At 34.8% G+C, this 15,075-nt stretch overlaps 2 protein-coding genes across 5 annotated transcripts; one reads left to right on the forward strand and one right to left on the reverse strand.

Annotated features, from left to right (window-relative positions):
- Positions 1-417: 417 nt before the first annotated feature.
- LOC132032759 (uncharacterized) lies at positions 418-11,176 on the forward strand. Of its 4 annotated transcripts, XM_059422464.1 has the most exons (10): positions 421-830; positions 965-1,028; positions 2,619-2,848; positions 3,089-4,494; positions 5,552-5,780; positions 6,051-6,687; positions 7,865-8,009; positions 8,793-9,053; positions 9,587-9,902; positions 11,018-11,176. In XM_059422464.1, exons 3-10 carry the CDS (start codon positions 2,647-2,649, stop codon positions 11,128-11,130), a joined length of 3,309 nt encoding a protein of 1,102 aa, XP_059278447.1. In that variant the 5' UTR covers positions 421-830; positions 965-1,028; positions 2,619-2,646; the 3' UTR covers positions 11,131-11,176. The 4 variants fall into 4 exon arrangements, with proteins under 4 accessions (XP_059278449.1, XP_059278448.1, XP_059278447.1 ...); XM_059422466.1 differs by having other exon boundaries at positions 418-1,028; positions 11,025-11,155; XM_059422465.1 differs by having other exon boundaries at positions 419-1,028; positions 7,865-7,976.
- Positions 11,177-12,288: 1,112 nt separating this feature from the next.
- LOC132032762 (uncharacterized) lies at positions 12,289-13,899 on the reverse strand. The gene is made up of 2 exons (XM_059422469.1): positions 13,438-13,899; positions 12,289-12,327 (listed from the first exon to the last, which is right to left on the reverse strand). Exons 1-2 carry the CDS (start codon positions 13,858-13,860, stop codon positions 12,289-12,291), a joined length of 462 nt encoding a protein of 153 aa, XP_059278452.1. The 5' UTR covers positions 13,861-13,899.
- Positions 13,900-15,075: the final 1,176 nt, after the last annotated feature.

Consider the following 15,075-nt stretch of genomic DNA (forward strand, 5'->3'; position numbering starts at 1 on the left):
AATACACATTCATGGCCAAATGAGATTGACTTTTCTTTTTCTTTTTAAATAGCACATAAATTAGATAAATTAGCTAAAAGTTAAAAAAAAAAAAAAAAAAAAAAGGCAAAAAAAGGAGGAAAAAGATAATTGTATTTCTTGGCCAAAGAGAGAGGTGCCACATCACTCTTCTTTTGCCTAGCTTTATATTATATATAGATAGATTACGTTAGGCAGGCTTGAAGAAGTGATACGAAGCACTATCTTACGATTCAAGATTTGCTCATCATAATGAACTTAACTCTTTTCATTAAAAAAAAAAAAAGGCGAAAAGACCTTTGACCTGGGCTCAGATATTACAAATAAATAATCTTATATTTTCTTAAGAGAATTTTTTTGAAAGCGATGGAGGGAGCGGCCGTTGAAACGGTTCAATTTTCTGGCCTGCTAAAACAACTAAACAAGCATGAGCCAAACAAAGCCTTAGATTTAATACACTAGCACTACAGATGTTGTACTAAGCACTAATATAGTTGTACCTTGAAACTGAAAGTGACAGTAACTAACAAATAGTATTTGTCAGTTTCTCTTTTGTCTTGTTTCTATTCCCTCCTTTTCTCTCCATTTGCTGCCTAGTGTAACCTTCACCAATTGTCTCTCTTTCTTTTTTTCCTTTTCTTTTGTTGTTTCCTTTGTTTTCATTTCTATCCAATATGGCCTTTGAGTTTTTATATCATGAGCATCTCAGTTTTTTTGGCTTCTTTCTAGGAAAATTCTATACCTTTTTGTTTGTTTTCCTTAATCCAACATGCAAATTAGGAAAATAAAAGAAAATCAGTGATTCTTGGTGGGTTTTATGTGTTTTTGTTGTTTGGTTTATGGGGTCTCTTGATGGAACATAAAACAAGCTAAAAGGTACTTCCTTTTTCACTATTGCTCAATAAGGTTTGCTCATATTTGTGTTTCTTGATCATGTTCTTGGTAGGTTTTATGTGTTTTTGTTGTTTGGTCTATGGGGTCTCTTGTTGGAACATAAAACAAGCTGAAAGGTACTTCCTTTTCCACTGCTGTTCTTTAAGGTTTGCTCATATTTGTGTTTCTTGATTATGTTCTTGGTGGGTTTTATGTGTTTTTCTTGTTTGGTTTATGGGGTGGAAGATAAAACAAGCTGAATGGTACTTCCTTTTTCACTGTTGTTTTTTAGGTTTGCTCATATTTGTGTTTCTTGATTATGTTCTTAGTAGGTTTTATGTGTTTTTGTTGTTTGGTTTATGGGGTTCTCTTGATGGAAGATAAAAAAAGAAGCTGAAAGGTACTTCCTTTTTCACTGTTGTTTTTTTAGGATTGCTCATATTTGTGTTTCTTGATTATGTTCTTGGCGGGTTTTATGTGTTTTTGTTGTTTGGTTTGGGGGGGTCTCTTGATAGAACATAAAACAAGTGAAAGGTGCTTCCTTTTTGTTTCTTTAAGGTTTGGTCACATAGGCGAATCCTGGATTTAAACTCTATCAGTTCACATATTTAGAGAATTATGGGTTCAGTCCTACTATTGTTGCAAGTTTAGTGAATTTTTATAAATAAATTTATACTCCACATCGAAAGACTATAAGGCCGCATCCGCCTCTATTTACTCATATTTTTATTTCTTGATTATGTCCTTTTTGTTCTTGAAGGTTATATAGTTGGAGTATTGACTTAGGATTATTGGGTTTTTGGTTAGAAGAGAGATGAAACTGGCATCTTAACAGTTTTCTCAATCCCAATTTCATCTATAAATATCAAAGAAAATCATTGGTTCTTGGTGGGTTTATGTGTCTTTTCTTGGTTGGTTTATGGGGTCTCTTGATAGAAAGATAAAACTAGCCGAAAAGGTACTTCTTTTTTCATATTTCTTGCCTCAGGTCAGAGACCGATCAACATTTGAAGTTTATGAGTTCCTCCAACGACCTCAAGTCAATATACAATAATAACTGGGTTCACGGTAAAATATTTATAGATATTTGGTGGATTTCTTAATACATATACAAAGTTTGGGCAAAAGCTCTCCGTTGAGAAAATGAGTGTATTTATGGCAACAAAGTAAGGTATTTGAATCTTGAGTTTTTTTCCCAAGGATTTTCCATTCAGTTGATAGATAAGATACTTGGTTGAAAGTACGAGCCGCTTTGCTTAGTGAACTATCTACTTTATTGTTTTTCTCTTTTGAATTGGATGAAGAATGTAACACCTGCAATTAGGAGTTTTTTGCTTTTTAAGCAATTTACTATTTTGCTTGTGCAATTACTTAGGAGGAAATGATCATTTTTAAGGCAGCAACATTTTGTGCAAATAGGATCGACACTCTCTTCAAGGAACTTGTATATTGAAGTAGATGACAAAATATCTAGAGAGTTATTAATATACCTTAAGATTTGCAGTTTCCGTTTCCCCTATATTTTTGATGCTTGTGTTTGTTATTTCGGGGAGAAAAATGAATATTGAGGATTCATATAGCTGACTCCAACTAATTTGAATTTGAAACATAGTAATAGTAGCCGTCATTGTGTGTTTGTTTCTTCTTTTTTTCGGGATGGTTGTGGTAGAATCAACACTTCTGATATTATTTGGCATTGATCAATCTCTTTGTTGTCTCGCGTTTAGGAGAGTTGATATTCTAATCTGAGTGAACATGGCCATGTCACTGGAGGACCTCCTTGCAAAAGAAGGATTCAATAGGCGGATGTCAAAAACAATGCCTAGAACTTCATTGGGAACAAAAGCAAGAAGCGGACCTATTTACCGACTTCAAGAACCTCATACAAATGTTGCTTCGTCAAGCACAAAAAAGACAGAGAGAAGAAAATCTGATATACCCTGGCATGACTTAAAAGGTATGACCGCGAGGGACAGTTTTCATTTTTGGCCCGTCGGCTGAAATTAATGACGGGAGCTAGCCAAAATATACAAAACCAATACATTTATTACGTATATGATATGTATACTAATGTATATTTGTGTATACAATATGTATAGTTGATGTATTCTTATACTTACCATACAAAACCTATACATTTGCTGGCTATTATTCTTTTGAGCGGTCCAAAAATGTAATTATCCCATTTTGTTTGCAGATGGAAGGTCAAAGAAGGAAAGTAAGCATAGAATGGGCTCTTCCGATCTACCGTCGGATGTTAAGAGACTAAGCATTAGTTCTTTTGATGAGTTTCTATCTGCTAATGCTTCTCAAAACAGTGAGATAGTTGAGGTTGGGGAGCGAAATGACTCAAGATACAATCGTATATACTCAAATCGAACTTACAGAAGGGAGAGCGGTGAAGGCGGGTCTTCTAACAGAACTGATGAGGTAGCAAAAGCAAAACGACAATCCTTTGGAAAACATGCACAAGAAACAACAAAATGTCTCAATAATTCTAGTGAAGTAATTTCAGGACATCCAAGCTTTAGAGATAATTATCAGAAACATATGGAACAGCCCGAGACCTCACACAGCAGATCAACTAGAAGTTCGCTAACCAACAAGAAGTATGATGAGACTACAGCTATTCCTGCTCTTGATGAAGTTGCTATTCAGGCAGTAATCTCTATCTTCAGCGGGCATATAAACCGTTTCCTCCTAGACGAGGATTTTAGGACATCGCTTCGTCACAATAGTTTCGCTTCCTTAAATTTTGTTGGATTTGAAGAAGGCTTGAATACTGAAAGCAAGATCATAGCCACTCTTGAACAAGCTATAGAAACAGTAGAAAGAGCAGCAGAGGATTGTGCAAATGAAAAAGAGCTTAAGAAAGCCTCAGTGCAGCTTAGTGTAATAACAGGATTGAATTCGAACGAATTACGAGATCGATTTACGTCTGGAATTCCCAATTCTAAATTGGCAGCTTGTGCTCATTTGTACCTCAGTGTCATATATAAGATACAGAAGAAGGACTGTATCGCTGCAAAGCACTTACTGCAAGTTTTCTCTGATTCGCCCTTTCAGGCAAGGACTAATTTGTTGCCGGATTTGTGGAATCACATATTTCTTCCTCATCTTTCGCATTTGAAGGTCTGGTATAATTCGGAAGCTAATTTTCTCGGTGATCGACATAATAAGCCGAGGACACTGAAGCTTGTTGAGAAATTGTACAATGAAAATCTGGACAATGGGACTTATCAGTTTGCACTTTACTACAAGGAATGGCTAACTGATGGAGCTGAGATTCCTTTAGTTCCTTCAATTCAAATTCCTTCTATATCTGTTCAGCATGAAGTTTCCTTTAGCAACTCTTGCCACTTAAATAGTGGCGTTGGAGGTTTCTCACCTCAGCCGGTGGTCAGCAAAAAGTTGTATGATGAAGTATTCCGTCATTCACATAAACTAGGAACGGAATCAGAAGAGAGCCAGGAAGAATGCTGTGAAATTAGTAAGAGGAGGCCCACTAGTTTTGCTGCCGAAAATATGGCAGCATTGACATACTCTGCTGAAGTGATTAAGTGTATAGATCAAGATATTGGGTCTGGTGCTACAGTTGATTCAGTAAGTGTTGAACACGTTTCTTTAGAAAACTTAGATCACAATTAGACAAAAATGTGTAAATATATATATATATATATATATATATTTATTCTGTTGGTTAAAATCCTGGCTAAGTTTCTGCCACATTTTGGCTGGTGAGATTTGAAGCAAATGAAGTTCTACATGGTCCATTAAGACAATAAATTGGGGACGTTTGAATGGTGTATATAGCTTAGCTCTTGTATTCCAACTTACCGTCGGATTCTTCAAAGTCTATTTTGTAAAACAACTTGCACTTTGTGGGTACTTTTACGCAGTTTCAGTCACCTGCATATCGTTGTTCCTTCAGTCGTAGATGTTATTTCTTAAATACTTCATTTATGTGAGTGGAGCTCATAACTTTAGCTCTTTCCAAGTCACAATGACAGTTTCATTACACTTGAAATGGATGATAAGCTGTCTTGTTAAAGGCTCATTTAAGGCACTTCTAAGCCCCAAAGTTCAGGAGGGGCGCTATGCTTCGCCTCGCTTAAGCTGTGTTTAAGTGTGTAGAGGGGATTAAGGTGTGCGCCTCATTGCCCATGAATTCAACTTGAGTCGAGAAGTACTGAACTATAAATATAGTCGGCAAAGAGATATATTAGTGTTAATGAAAACATTTTGAATGAATTTTTTACTTTTTTCTTGCATTACATATATATTTTTACTTTTTTTCATTGCATTCTTTCCCCACTAAAGCTCACACTTCATTTGCATTTTACGCTTAAAGCCTCAATAGACCTGTAACACTTTTTAAAGCTTTTCGCCTTTGACAACACTGATGATAAGCCTTTACATAAACATATGTGCCTTTTCTTTTGCTGTTGGTGTTGCCAAATTAAGACATGCAGCTTGATTGTACTTTTTAATTAGTGTTTACCATGAGGAAAGTAAATTAAAGTTGTCAAATCACTTTAGTAGTTCTCTGTGCAGCTCTAAATTTAGTGAGTTAGGATCTATGCTTGCCAAACATTATTATTCCTTTTCAGATTTTGTATTACATAGATGAGTTAAACTCTGAGGGTGTTCTGATGTGTAGTATGGTGCATCAACCGCTCAGGATGCAGCGGGGGTATTTGGAGCGAATTCTCCAGAAGAAAAAATTTTCATGGAAATATTTGGAAACTCTGATATGAAGGAAACATCTCCACTAAAGTCCAACACGCCGGATTCATTTGCACCTGCAAATCTGACCGAATTCATATTCAACAGGATAACAAAAGCAGCTTCTGAGCAGGAGACCGAGGAGGTAGTGCTTCCTGCTCAAGGTACGTGAAAGTCATCTTTGAGAGTGTTCCCTCCAGAGGCAGAGCTCCAAGCCTGTCTACGGCTTCGGCAGAACCTAGCAGATTTGGCCCAGACCCTGTATTTGTGTTTAAAAATTCACTTAATATGTATAAATAATTTATCCAGAACCCAATAAGCTGTCTTTTCTAGAATCTAGAACCCATAAACTCAAAATCCTAGGTCCGCCTTTGGTTCTCTTTATGTTGAGTAAGATATTAATTGCTTATGATGGTGCTTTTCAAAATGTGTAGGAGTCGATTATGAAGATTATGTCGAAAGACCTTCCATAAACATCCCACAAGAATTTATCTGCCCTTTGACTGGACTTTTTTTTGAAGATCCAGTTACCCTAGAGACTGGCCAAACCTTTGAGAGAGCATCTATTATAAGCTGGTTGCTGAAAGGAAATAGAACATGCCCCGTAACACGAAGATTGTTAGAATGTCAACGCGTGCCCCATACTAACTTTATTTTGAAGCGCGTCATCAACAATTGGAAGTCAGAACATTGGAGGCATCTTCTGGATTATTTCTCTAAGGTTACCGGTAATTCAGGGGGACACGGTTGGTTAAAGAACGAAACAGCTGTTTCCATATTGGAACATCTTATTATTGCTTTAACTCAGGATGAAAGAAGGGTAACTCTAGAGCAGCTTATATCCGTGGGAAGCTTACAGTTTCTCATCCAGAGATTTAACTGTGGAAACGCTAGCGAGAAGATACGTGTTTCCGGGTTATTTTGCTCTTGCATTGTGGCTGATACCAATTGCAGAAATGTAGTAGCCAGAAATGTTGATAAGATGTGGCTGCTTAATCTTCTTCAGAAAGAAGAGTTGGAATCGAGAAGAAACGCCTTTTTACTCCTGACTGAACTCATTTGCCTTAACAGGTACTTGGTTTTCCAAATCTATGTTGCGCGGACTCTTAAAAAATATGGACTGATGAGTGTTTGATCCTCCAAAAGCTATGCATTTTTGGAGAATGTGACACAGATGCGGCATCATTTTTGGAGGGTCCGAGCAACATAGTCCAAATATATTCTTATAATCATGTTGGCTTTTCATTTATTCACCTCATGGCATGCATAGTACTACAAAAATCTCTGGAAAGGAACCTTCTTTATCCCCTCACTCCTCCGTGCTATCGAAAGAACTGATAGCGTTATCACTGTTCCAAGAAATAGCCAGAACAGAATCATGTTCTGTTTTGGGTAAAAATAGAAAAGCAGATGAATATGTGATACTTCATTGAAAGATAAAAAGTTCATGAAATTCATATTAGTCTGGGCGAATTTGCATGGAGAAGACCGAAGTGTATCAATAGAGATTTAGAGCACAAGAAGTTGAAGCTCAAGAGCTCTTTCTAGCAGATGCACTGTGACAATACCTGAATAATGTGACATGCATATTTTACTTTTAAAGAAAAACTGATCCTATTACTTGTGAACTTTCTCTCATCGAGCATGATGACACATATTTTTTCCATTCTTTGTTGAGAAGTTAAATGATCTGGTTAGAGTTGTAAAACAAATACATCTGAATATATTTTAATGTTTCTTTTTACCAGGATGTAAAATGGAAATGTCGAGACTATATACACTTTTCAAGAAAGCTGTTACTTTTTGGATAATTGTATTAGATTATTTGATCCATATTTCCACATGAACCCGGGTCACAGGTTCGAGCTGTGGAATCAACCACTAATGTATGTGTCAGGCTATACGTTGCTTGGACCTTCCAAAAATGTCGCCACACCCATGTCGGATCCTCCAAATATGCATAGCTTTTGGAGGATCCGAAACACAACTGACAATATTTTTGAAGAGCCTGAGCAACATAGGTGTCACTTGTTAGGGTAGGCTGCCTACATTACACCCCCTTAGGATGTGACCTTTTTCTGGACCCTGCGTGAATGCGGGAGGCTTCGTGCACTGGGCTTCCCTTTTTATCTTGCTTGCAACTAAGATACTGAAATACTCTATATTGCTGGATTATGATGCAGTCTTAGGGGTAATGATTTTATATTGCTTTAGCTACATAAACTCTTACCGCGCTCCCACATTTCAGGAGAAAAGATGCAAAGTTCTTCCTAAAAGGCCTTCACAAAGACAACATTGTCAAAGCGATGCACGATTTGCTGATGTATCTCCAGGACTGTCCATGTGAACAGAGAATCATGGTTGCTGTGCTGCTCTTGAACTTTGATCTTCTAGTAGGTTTCAAATCAGCGTATTAGTGGTCTGCTCTTCTAGACATCTAGCAAATTTAGACTTTTTCTTTTCTTTTGATAGGTCATTTTGGTTTTTTTTTTTTTTTTTTTGTTTGCTAAATTCCACGTCCTTTCTAATCGAGTTCCTTGGTTGTGCATAGCACTTCTCTGAAAAACTTAGAATTGGTACAGGACATAGGGTTTGCCATGACCTGATTCCAAAGTATTAAGAAAGAGACGCAAAGTTCATTAATTAAAGTATAGCTCCTAGTCAAAATTTCCATAGTTTTTTCTGTAATTTGGTGACTGAAGGTTATATGTTGTTCAGTGCATCAAGTAATTTATCTAACTCACGGAACGATGGAGTGGATATTACTTACCATTAGTTAATGAGTACGGTAAGTCCATTACCTTTAGAGTGTGATTCTGCAGGCTTAGTACTTTACACCTCATGTTGTAATAATCTAATTTAGAGACGAAATATGCACTTCATTAGTCAAAACATTGGTTAAGAATTGAATAAAAACTAGCGTATGTATTAACATCGCAGATTCTTATTTTGTCTTATTATCTACCAGTATTGGAGTGGCATGTGTTTGAATAAAACGGAATGGATATAGATGAATCATATAGCCGATCCCAGCTGGTTTGTGATTGAGCAAAAGATGTTGTATCTTTTGTTACTTGTTTGAGAGGCAGGCATAGTGTTTAAGAAGAGGCAGGCATAGTGTTTAAGATCACTGTTAATTTTAGTCTAGGAACTGACTTTGCATTTGAATCTTCCAGGCAGACACAGATATGCCCAACACATACAGAGATGATGCGGTTGATGCTATGACTATGGCCTTAGAAAGCAGCTTATCAGATGAAAGGAGCAGAGAAATATGTTGCAAAGCACTACTTATTCTGGGAGGGCATTTTTCGTTCTCCGGTAAGATTATGACAGAGGATTGGATCCTAACGCAAGCTGGTTTTCTTGAAGGTTGTGGAGCGGAATATCCGGACGAGAAAGAGAACAATGTGCTGGTTGATGCAACCGTTATGATGGTATTTTTTTTTTTTGGTTCATAATTCCTCTTTCAAAATACAAATTACTGCTCAAAATATTCAATATGCCATCTTGTGAGGAAAAATCGAGCCTTTCGCTCAGTCAGTTTGGGAAACGTCTTATCCTCCCAATGCTGCTTCCTTTCGTTGTTCCCAAATGTGTCAACTCGTGTAATAGGTACCTTTCTTTTATGGCATATTTTTTAAATCCTACAGCAGCTTCTTTTCATCTTGTTGTGCCCTCTTTGCATTTCTTAAGTCAAGAACGTCTTTTTCTGATGGTTGTTCGTTATGCGTCATTTGCCCCCTCTTGGATCAACTTTTGATGTGCTGGCCAAATTTTGCTTTGTGCAATAGGAAAAGCTGGTAGCAGATTTTGAAGTCCTTTCTCGCTTGTTTTGACACAGACTGTCACATGATACTCTAATTCTCGAAACGTGATTTCAGTTACATTTTTGCTGATTCTCCGAGCATTATGAATTGTTTTTCCATGTGTTAAAAGTTTAATTGACCAAAGCGCAAAAAACTGTCAGATGGAGGATGAAGAAGAAGAGGCCAGGGAAAAATGGTTGTTAAATGCATCAGCATTACTTATTGGTAGTGGAAAGAAGTCATTTGTGGAGGCTCTCTCAAAGTGTTTAGGTTCAGGAAACTTGGAAATGGTCCGAATCTGTCTAACAACAGTCGCGTGGTTGAGCTCAGCGGTTGCTTCAATGAACGACTCAGAGTTTGAAATATCTGCATTTTTAGCTATTATCAATCAGCTGATAGAATGCTTACAACATGGTGATCTGGTTGAACATAAGGTTTTAGCTTCAATGTCTCTGCTTAACTTCAGCAAAATTCAAGGTTAGCCCTTTTCGTTCCGAGCTTCTGTTTAAGACTTTTAAATTGTAGTAACATGTTGATTAGCCGTCCCTTCGGGAAAATCCGATAAAATCGGAATGATACAGAGGTTGTTTAGCTGATACAGATTATAGTTTCTGGATAGTTTAGTAGTTAATAAGACTGCAATTGGACGGTTCTACCAAGAACCCCAACTCGCTTCTTGTTACACTTCACTATGCTTAGCTTTTCAAGATAATGTATGTATTTGGTAAGGAGGTCGTTTTCCGTGAATTTTTTTTTTTGTAGTGTTTGGTTGGTGAGTGAAAAATATTTTCCTGAAAAAGTATATATTAAAATTAATAATAATATTAACAAATCAAAGAACGTTATGATGAGATTTTAGTGCTAAAGATTAGTTGTAATGTTTAAGTGTTAACTGAAGTAAGTAATATGAATTGAAAAGTTAAAATTGTTGTAAAAGATGATTTTCGCCCATAAGTGAGGAAAGTCATTTTAAAGTTACCAGTTTTAAAAAAAAAAAAAAAAAAAAGTGAGGAAAGTAATTTTCCTGCAAAATGGAAAATGTTTATATTGATAACCAAACAACAGAAATTGACTTCCTTACAGAAACATTTTCCTAGAAAATGACTTATGTCACAGCAAATACACCCTAGATCTCATATATTTTGTCAAGTATTTCCTCCCTACTTGTCTTTATATACCAAATGTCACTTCTGAAATTATTAGTCGGGACCAATTGATGTCACAACCAAAAAGGCACATCAGAGACATAACTTTTCTCAAAGGGGTTTGGTATACATTCACAAAAACAAAAAACAAAAAACAAAAAAGGGACAAATACAAAAAGGGTCAAATACAGCAAAGTGTGGGCACAGTGCTTTCAGATTTGACTTGTTAGGAAATAAGAGAACATGCGACTCTTAAAATGGTTTCAACCTATGTTACGCAAACTTTTCAAAAATGCCACTAGGTGAGTGTCGGTTCGTCTAAAAGTAGTGCATTTTTGGAATATCTGATACGGGGGACGACATTATTTTTGTGGAGTCCGCTCAACATAGATTTTAACCTCACATTTGTTAATTTCTATCTTTTTGATTCTAAGGTTTTGCTTATAGAATGTAGGATCTTACTAATGATGATAGCAGAAGATTTTGTTGGTCCTCTAGAAAGCCTTGTTGAAGTTACATGGACAGCAAAAGAGCTTTATGCCATCATTTCCAGTTGCTAGAGGTGGATTTTAAACTTTGGTTGCCCGAAAGGAAGTCTTGGCCTTTGGACCAGGCCCGTACAGAAAGTGTTTACTGCGAGCCTACAGTGTAAGGTTCAAATCAGAAAAACAACCACTAATGCTTGAAAGTACCTTTGCGTATGTTAACCCCCTTGGGTGCAGCCTTTTCTCCGAACCCCAATGAACACGGAATGCTTCGTGTACTGGACTGCCATATTTTTTTGCATGTACAGTCATTTTCGTTTAGCTATCCGTTTCTTCACAAACAAAGAAAAAGTTACATTTGTTGATTGTAAATCATGTGAATAAACAAGATAAAGGCTTTCAGTCTACTTGTATTTCAAACTGCTATGTCTAAGTCTTGAATAAGTCATAACGTTTATGTAGCTATCAAAAGTTCATCATTAAAAATAAAACAGAAAGTTTATATGCTAACCTCCTTGGGTGCAGCCTTTTCTCCGAACCCCCATGAATACGGAATGCTTCGTGTACTAGACTACCATATTTTTTTACATGTAAAGTCATTTTCATTTAGTTATCCGTTTCTTCACAAACAAAGAAAAAGTTACATTTGTTGATTGTAAATCATGTGAATAAACAAGATGAAGGCTTTCGGTCTACTTGTATTTCAAACTTCTATGTCTAAGTCTTAACTAAGTCATACTGTTTCTATAGCTATCAAAAGTTCAGCATTAAAAATAAAATAGAAAGTTTAACGTTACATGTTTTCAAATATAGAAATGTGTCTTTTCTGAAAAACAAACTAGTAAAGAATTAGGAGCGCATACAAACTAGAATGAAACGGAGGAAGTAGAGATTTGAGTTCAAATTTTAGTTAAAAAAAATATGGAAAAATATTAGGTAATGTTTTTCCATTTACCTAATTTTGAGGATAGGATTATGCGCTGTTGACACAACAAATATCTAATAAAATAGTTAAGATACATATAAACTGATCCGAACATCATTGTTATACTAAAAGTAGAGGAAATTGGACCAAGAAATGAGTACTATAATATTCTTTTATTAGTACTAATATTTTGACATATATGTCAAAGTTTTACTGCTAAAACACAACACTAATACAAGTGTACCCTTAAAAAGGGTAATTAACAGGAAATTATCTAAAACAAGATCTGGAATTAAGCACTTCATCTTTCACTCCTCCTCCTCCTCCTCCTCGTATAGCTTAATCACCTGAAAGTATTAATTAACGTAACAACAACATTAGGAACTATGTTCCAAATATTAAAATTTCAAAAAAGAGGCTTTGCAAACATTTGTACATATAGAATTTAAAAATTGCAATAAATAGAAAAAATCAAGAACAAACATTCAATTTATACAAAGTTAACGGTTAATATTGACACCTCTAAGTTTATATACTTCTTAATTCAAAAAGAAAAGAAAATGGATAAGATATGTTCAAGGTGGCCCTAATTAGTCTGTGATGAGGACCCAACCATTTATATATACAATCAAACCTCTCTATAACGTAATCGTTGGAATTAGAAAATTTTCGTTATAGAGAATGATTTGTTATACACCTATAACGACGTTACATTTAAATAATGCTTACATTTGTTATAGGCAAAAAAGATGCATAAAATCTAATTTTCATTTTTAATTGTCAAATTCTAAGCTTAATCACACTTTGTACAACGAAGGAAAATCGTTTAATAATGAAAAAAATATATATTCATATGATATTTTTTTTTTTTTTGTCATAAGTAGTGTATTAAATGATCAAATATTTGGTCAAAATCTATACACTTATTATTGGTAATCATAGATATTATTTATATAAAGATGATTAATTATTATATTACCAAAAAAAAAAGATAGTTGTTATATGGGGGTAATTTACAAAGTGCGTCTTGTTATAAAGTTGGTATTCTTCATTATAGGTGAAATGTTGTTATAGAAAGTAAAATATAACAAAAAAATCGGTTCGAAAAAAACTTGGTTGTTATAGAGGTGTTGTTATATGCGGGTGCCGTTATAGAGAGGTCTGACCGTATTGTTATAATCATTCTGGCCGTTTTTATATGTCATTTTACTAAAAAATCTATTCCAAAATATTTATCATTTTAGAAATTCAGAAGGCATTAAATTTTTCCATGAATTCCACCGTGAGTGTAAAAAAATATAATCATTAATTACTCATGTAAGGGCAAAAAATAAGGGTGATTTACTCAAGTACTCAAGTAATACACCTTATATAATAAGAATGATAGTAGATAGTAAGTAACTTTTTTTAATGAGTGTGTCAAAAATCTTAAACGAGAGATAAAAATGATAACGTACTTGCACACCCTTACAAGGGCTATCGACATCACAATAAGTTTTGAGAGTGATCAAGACTACATTGTCCAAATCCTCAGCATACTTATAGCAAGGGCAACTAGTGCCTAGTATGCTCTTGAATGTTGGGCAGCACGTATCAATTGAAGTTGTGTTGAACATGCACGTCTTCACCTTTTTTTTGTCACTAGTCGAGCAGCTAGTCGGAGCATGGGCGGGAGGAGGGTATGGCCATGGCCACGGAAACGGCCATGGTCCTGGCCACGGAAACGGCAACGACAAATAACGTGGGATATCCCATGGCCAGATTTGTAGCTCGTTCCCGTCGTCGGGCATGGCCACTTCTCTAGCCACGACCACTTGTTGGTGGCTGCAACATAAAATTGCAGCCACTATTAACATCATGAGCACCTTTATGGTTACCATTTTTTCACTGATGAGTAATTTGTGTCCTATAATGAAGAGATATGAACCATCTATATATACAAAATAAATTGTTGGTGTGACTATGATAGGTATGGTTCCAGTAATTTTCAAATGATACACAATGCAAAAAAGTTTAAATTACCTAATATTACTTTCAAAATGGCCCAGACCATTATCAACATTGTAGTATATCGTTGAAAGTTTTTAAAAAGAGAATTTTACACGATTTGATCACTAATTTTAAAGTTGTGCTCATAACTAACATTACTTTTTGTTTATTCCAAAAATGACATATCTTTTTACCTTTTTAGCATATATAAAGAATCATGCAATGATGATAAATTTAAACAGATCCACGAATCAAGGAATTAATTTTGATCATTATTAATCTTTAACACTCTCTCTCATCTTTATACTAAATCTGTACGTTTCCCATTCCAAATATGTGGGTAGCATTCAAAGATTTTCCAAATATTTTTACTACTTTTCTTTCTTACTCATAACATTAGTTCATTGCGGGCTGCTTCCTCATGTGAGTTACTAGTCATTTGTAAAAATGAGTAAATCCACTATTTATACACTTCTATAATTTATTTATTACATACCCGGAGAATACCTAATTTTTCTTAAATATACATGATTTTATAATGTACATAAATTATATATGCACAATAAGTCACAAAATATATCTTCTATAAATACAAATAGTATATTACAAATAAGATACTTGATTTATTTATGAGATTATAAATTACTATATATTAAATTATACATAATTTATATACTATATATCTAAGATTTTCTTATTTATGCCACACATATATATCCTAAAAATTTTCATGAAATATAAATTTTATATTTTCATAATATATATGATATATATTATATAACAAACAAATATATAAATGGTACATCTATATCCTATATAAATATAGTCTACCTTTTTGAATTTTGTGACTTTTTTATAATAAGGTACTCCCACTTTTTCTTATTGTCTTTTAATTGGATATCATAGGGATGTAATGAAAATCCACTGTAACTCTGTAAGGAAAGAACAATTTTTGGAGAGAAGATTGTGGAGGATTGCTTGGGTTGTTTTGCTTTAATTTCGTGGAATTAAATTCATTTAATATACAGGTTTCCTCTAATATGGTAATTGTTATTTGGCTATAATTGATATAATCATTCTTATGCTAAGAATCAGTAATGTCTATT

Source organism: Lycium ferocissimum, chromosome 10 (assembly GCF_029784015.1).
Source record: "Lycium ferocissimum isolate CSIRO_LF1 chromosome 10, AGI_CSIRO_Lferr_CH_V1, whole genome shotgun sequence".
Lineage (NCBI taxonomy): Eukaryota > Viridiplantae > Streptophyta > Magnoliopsida > Solanales > Solanaceae > Lycium > Lycium ferocissimum.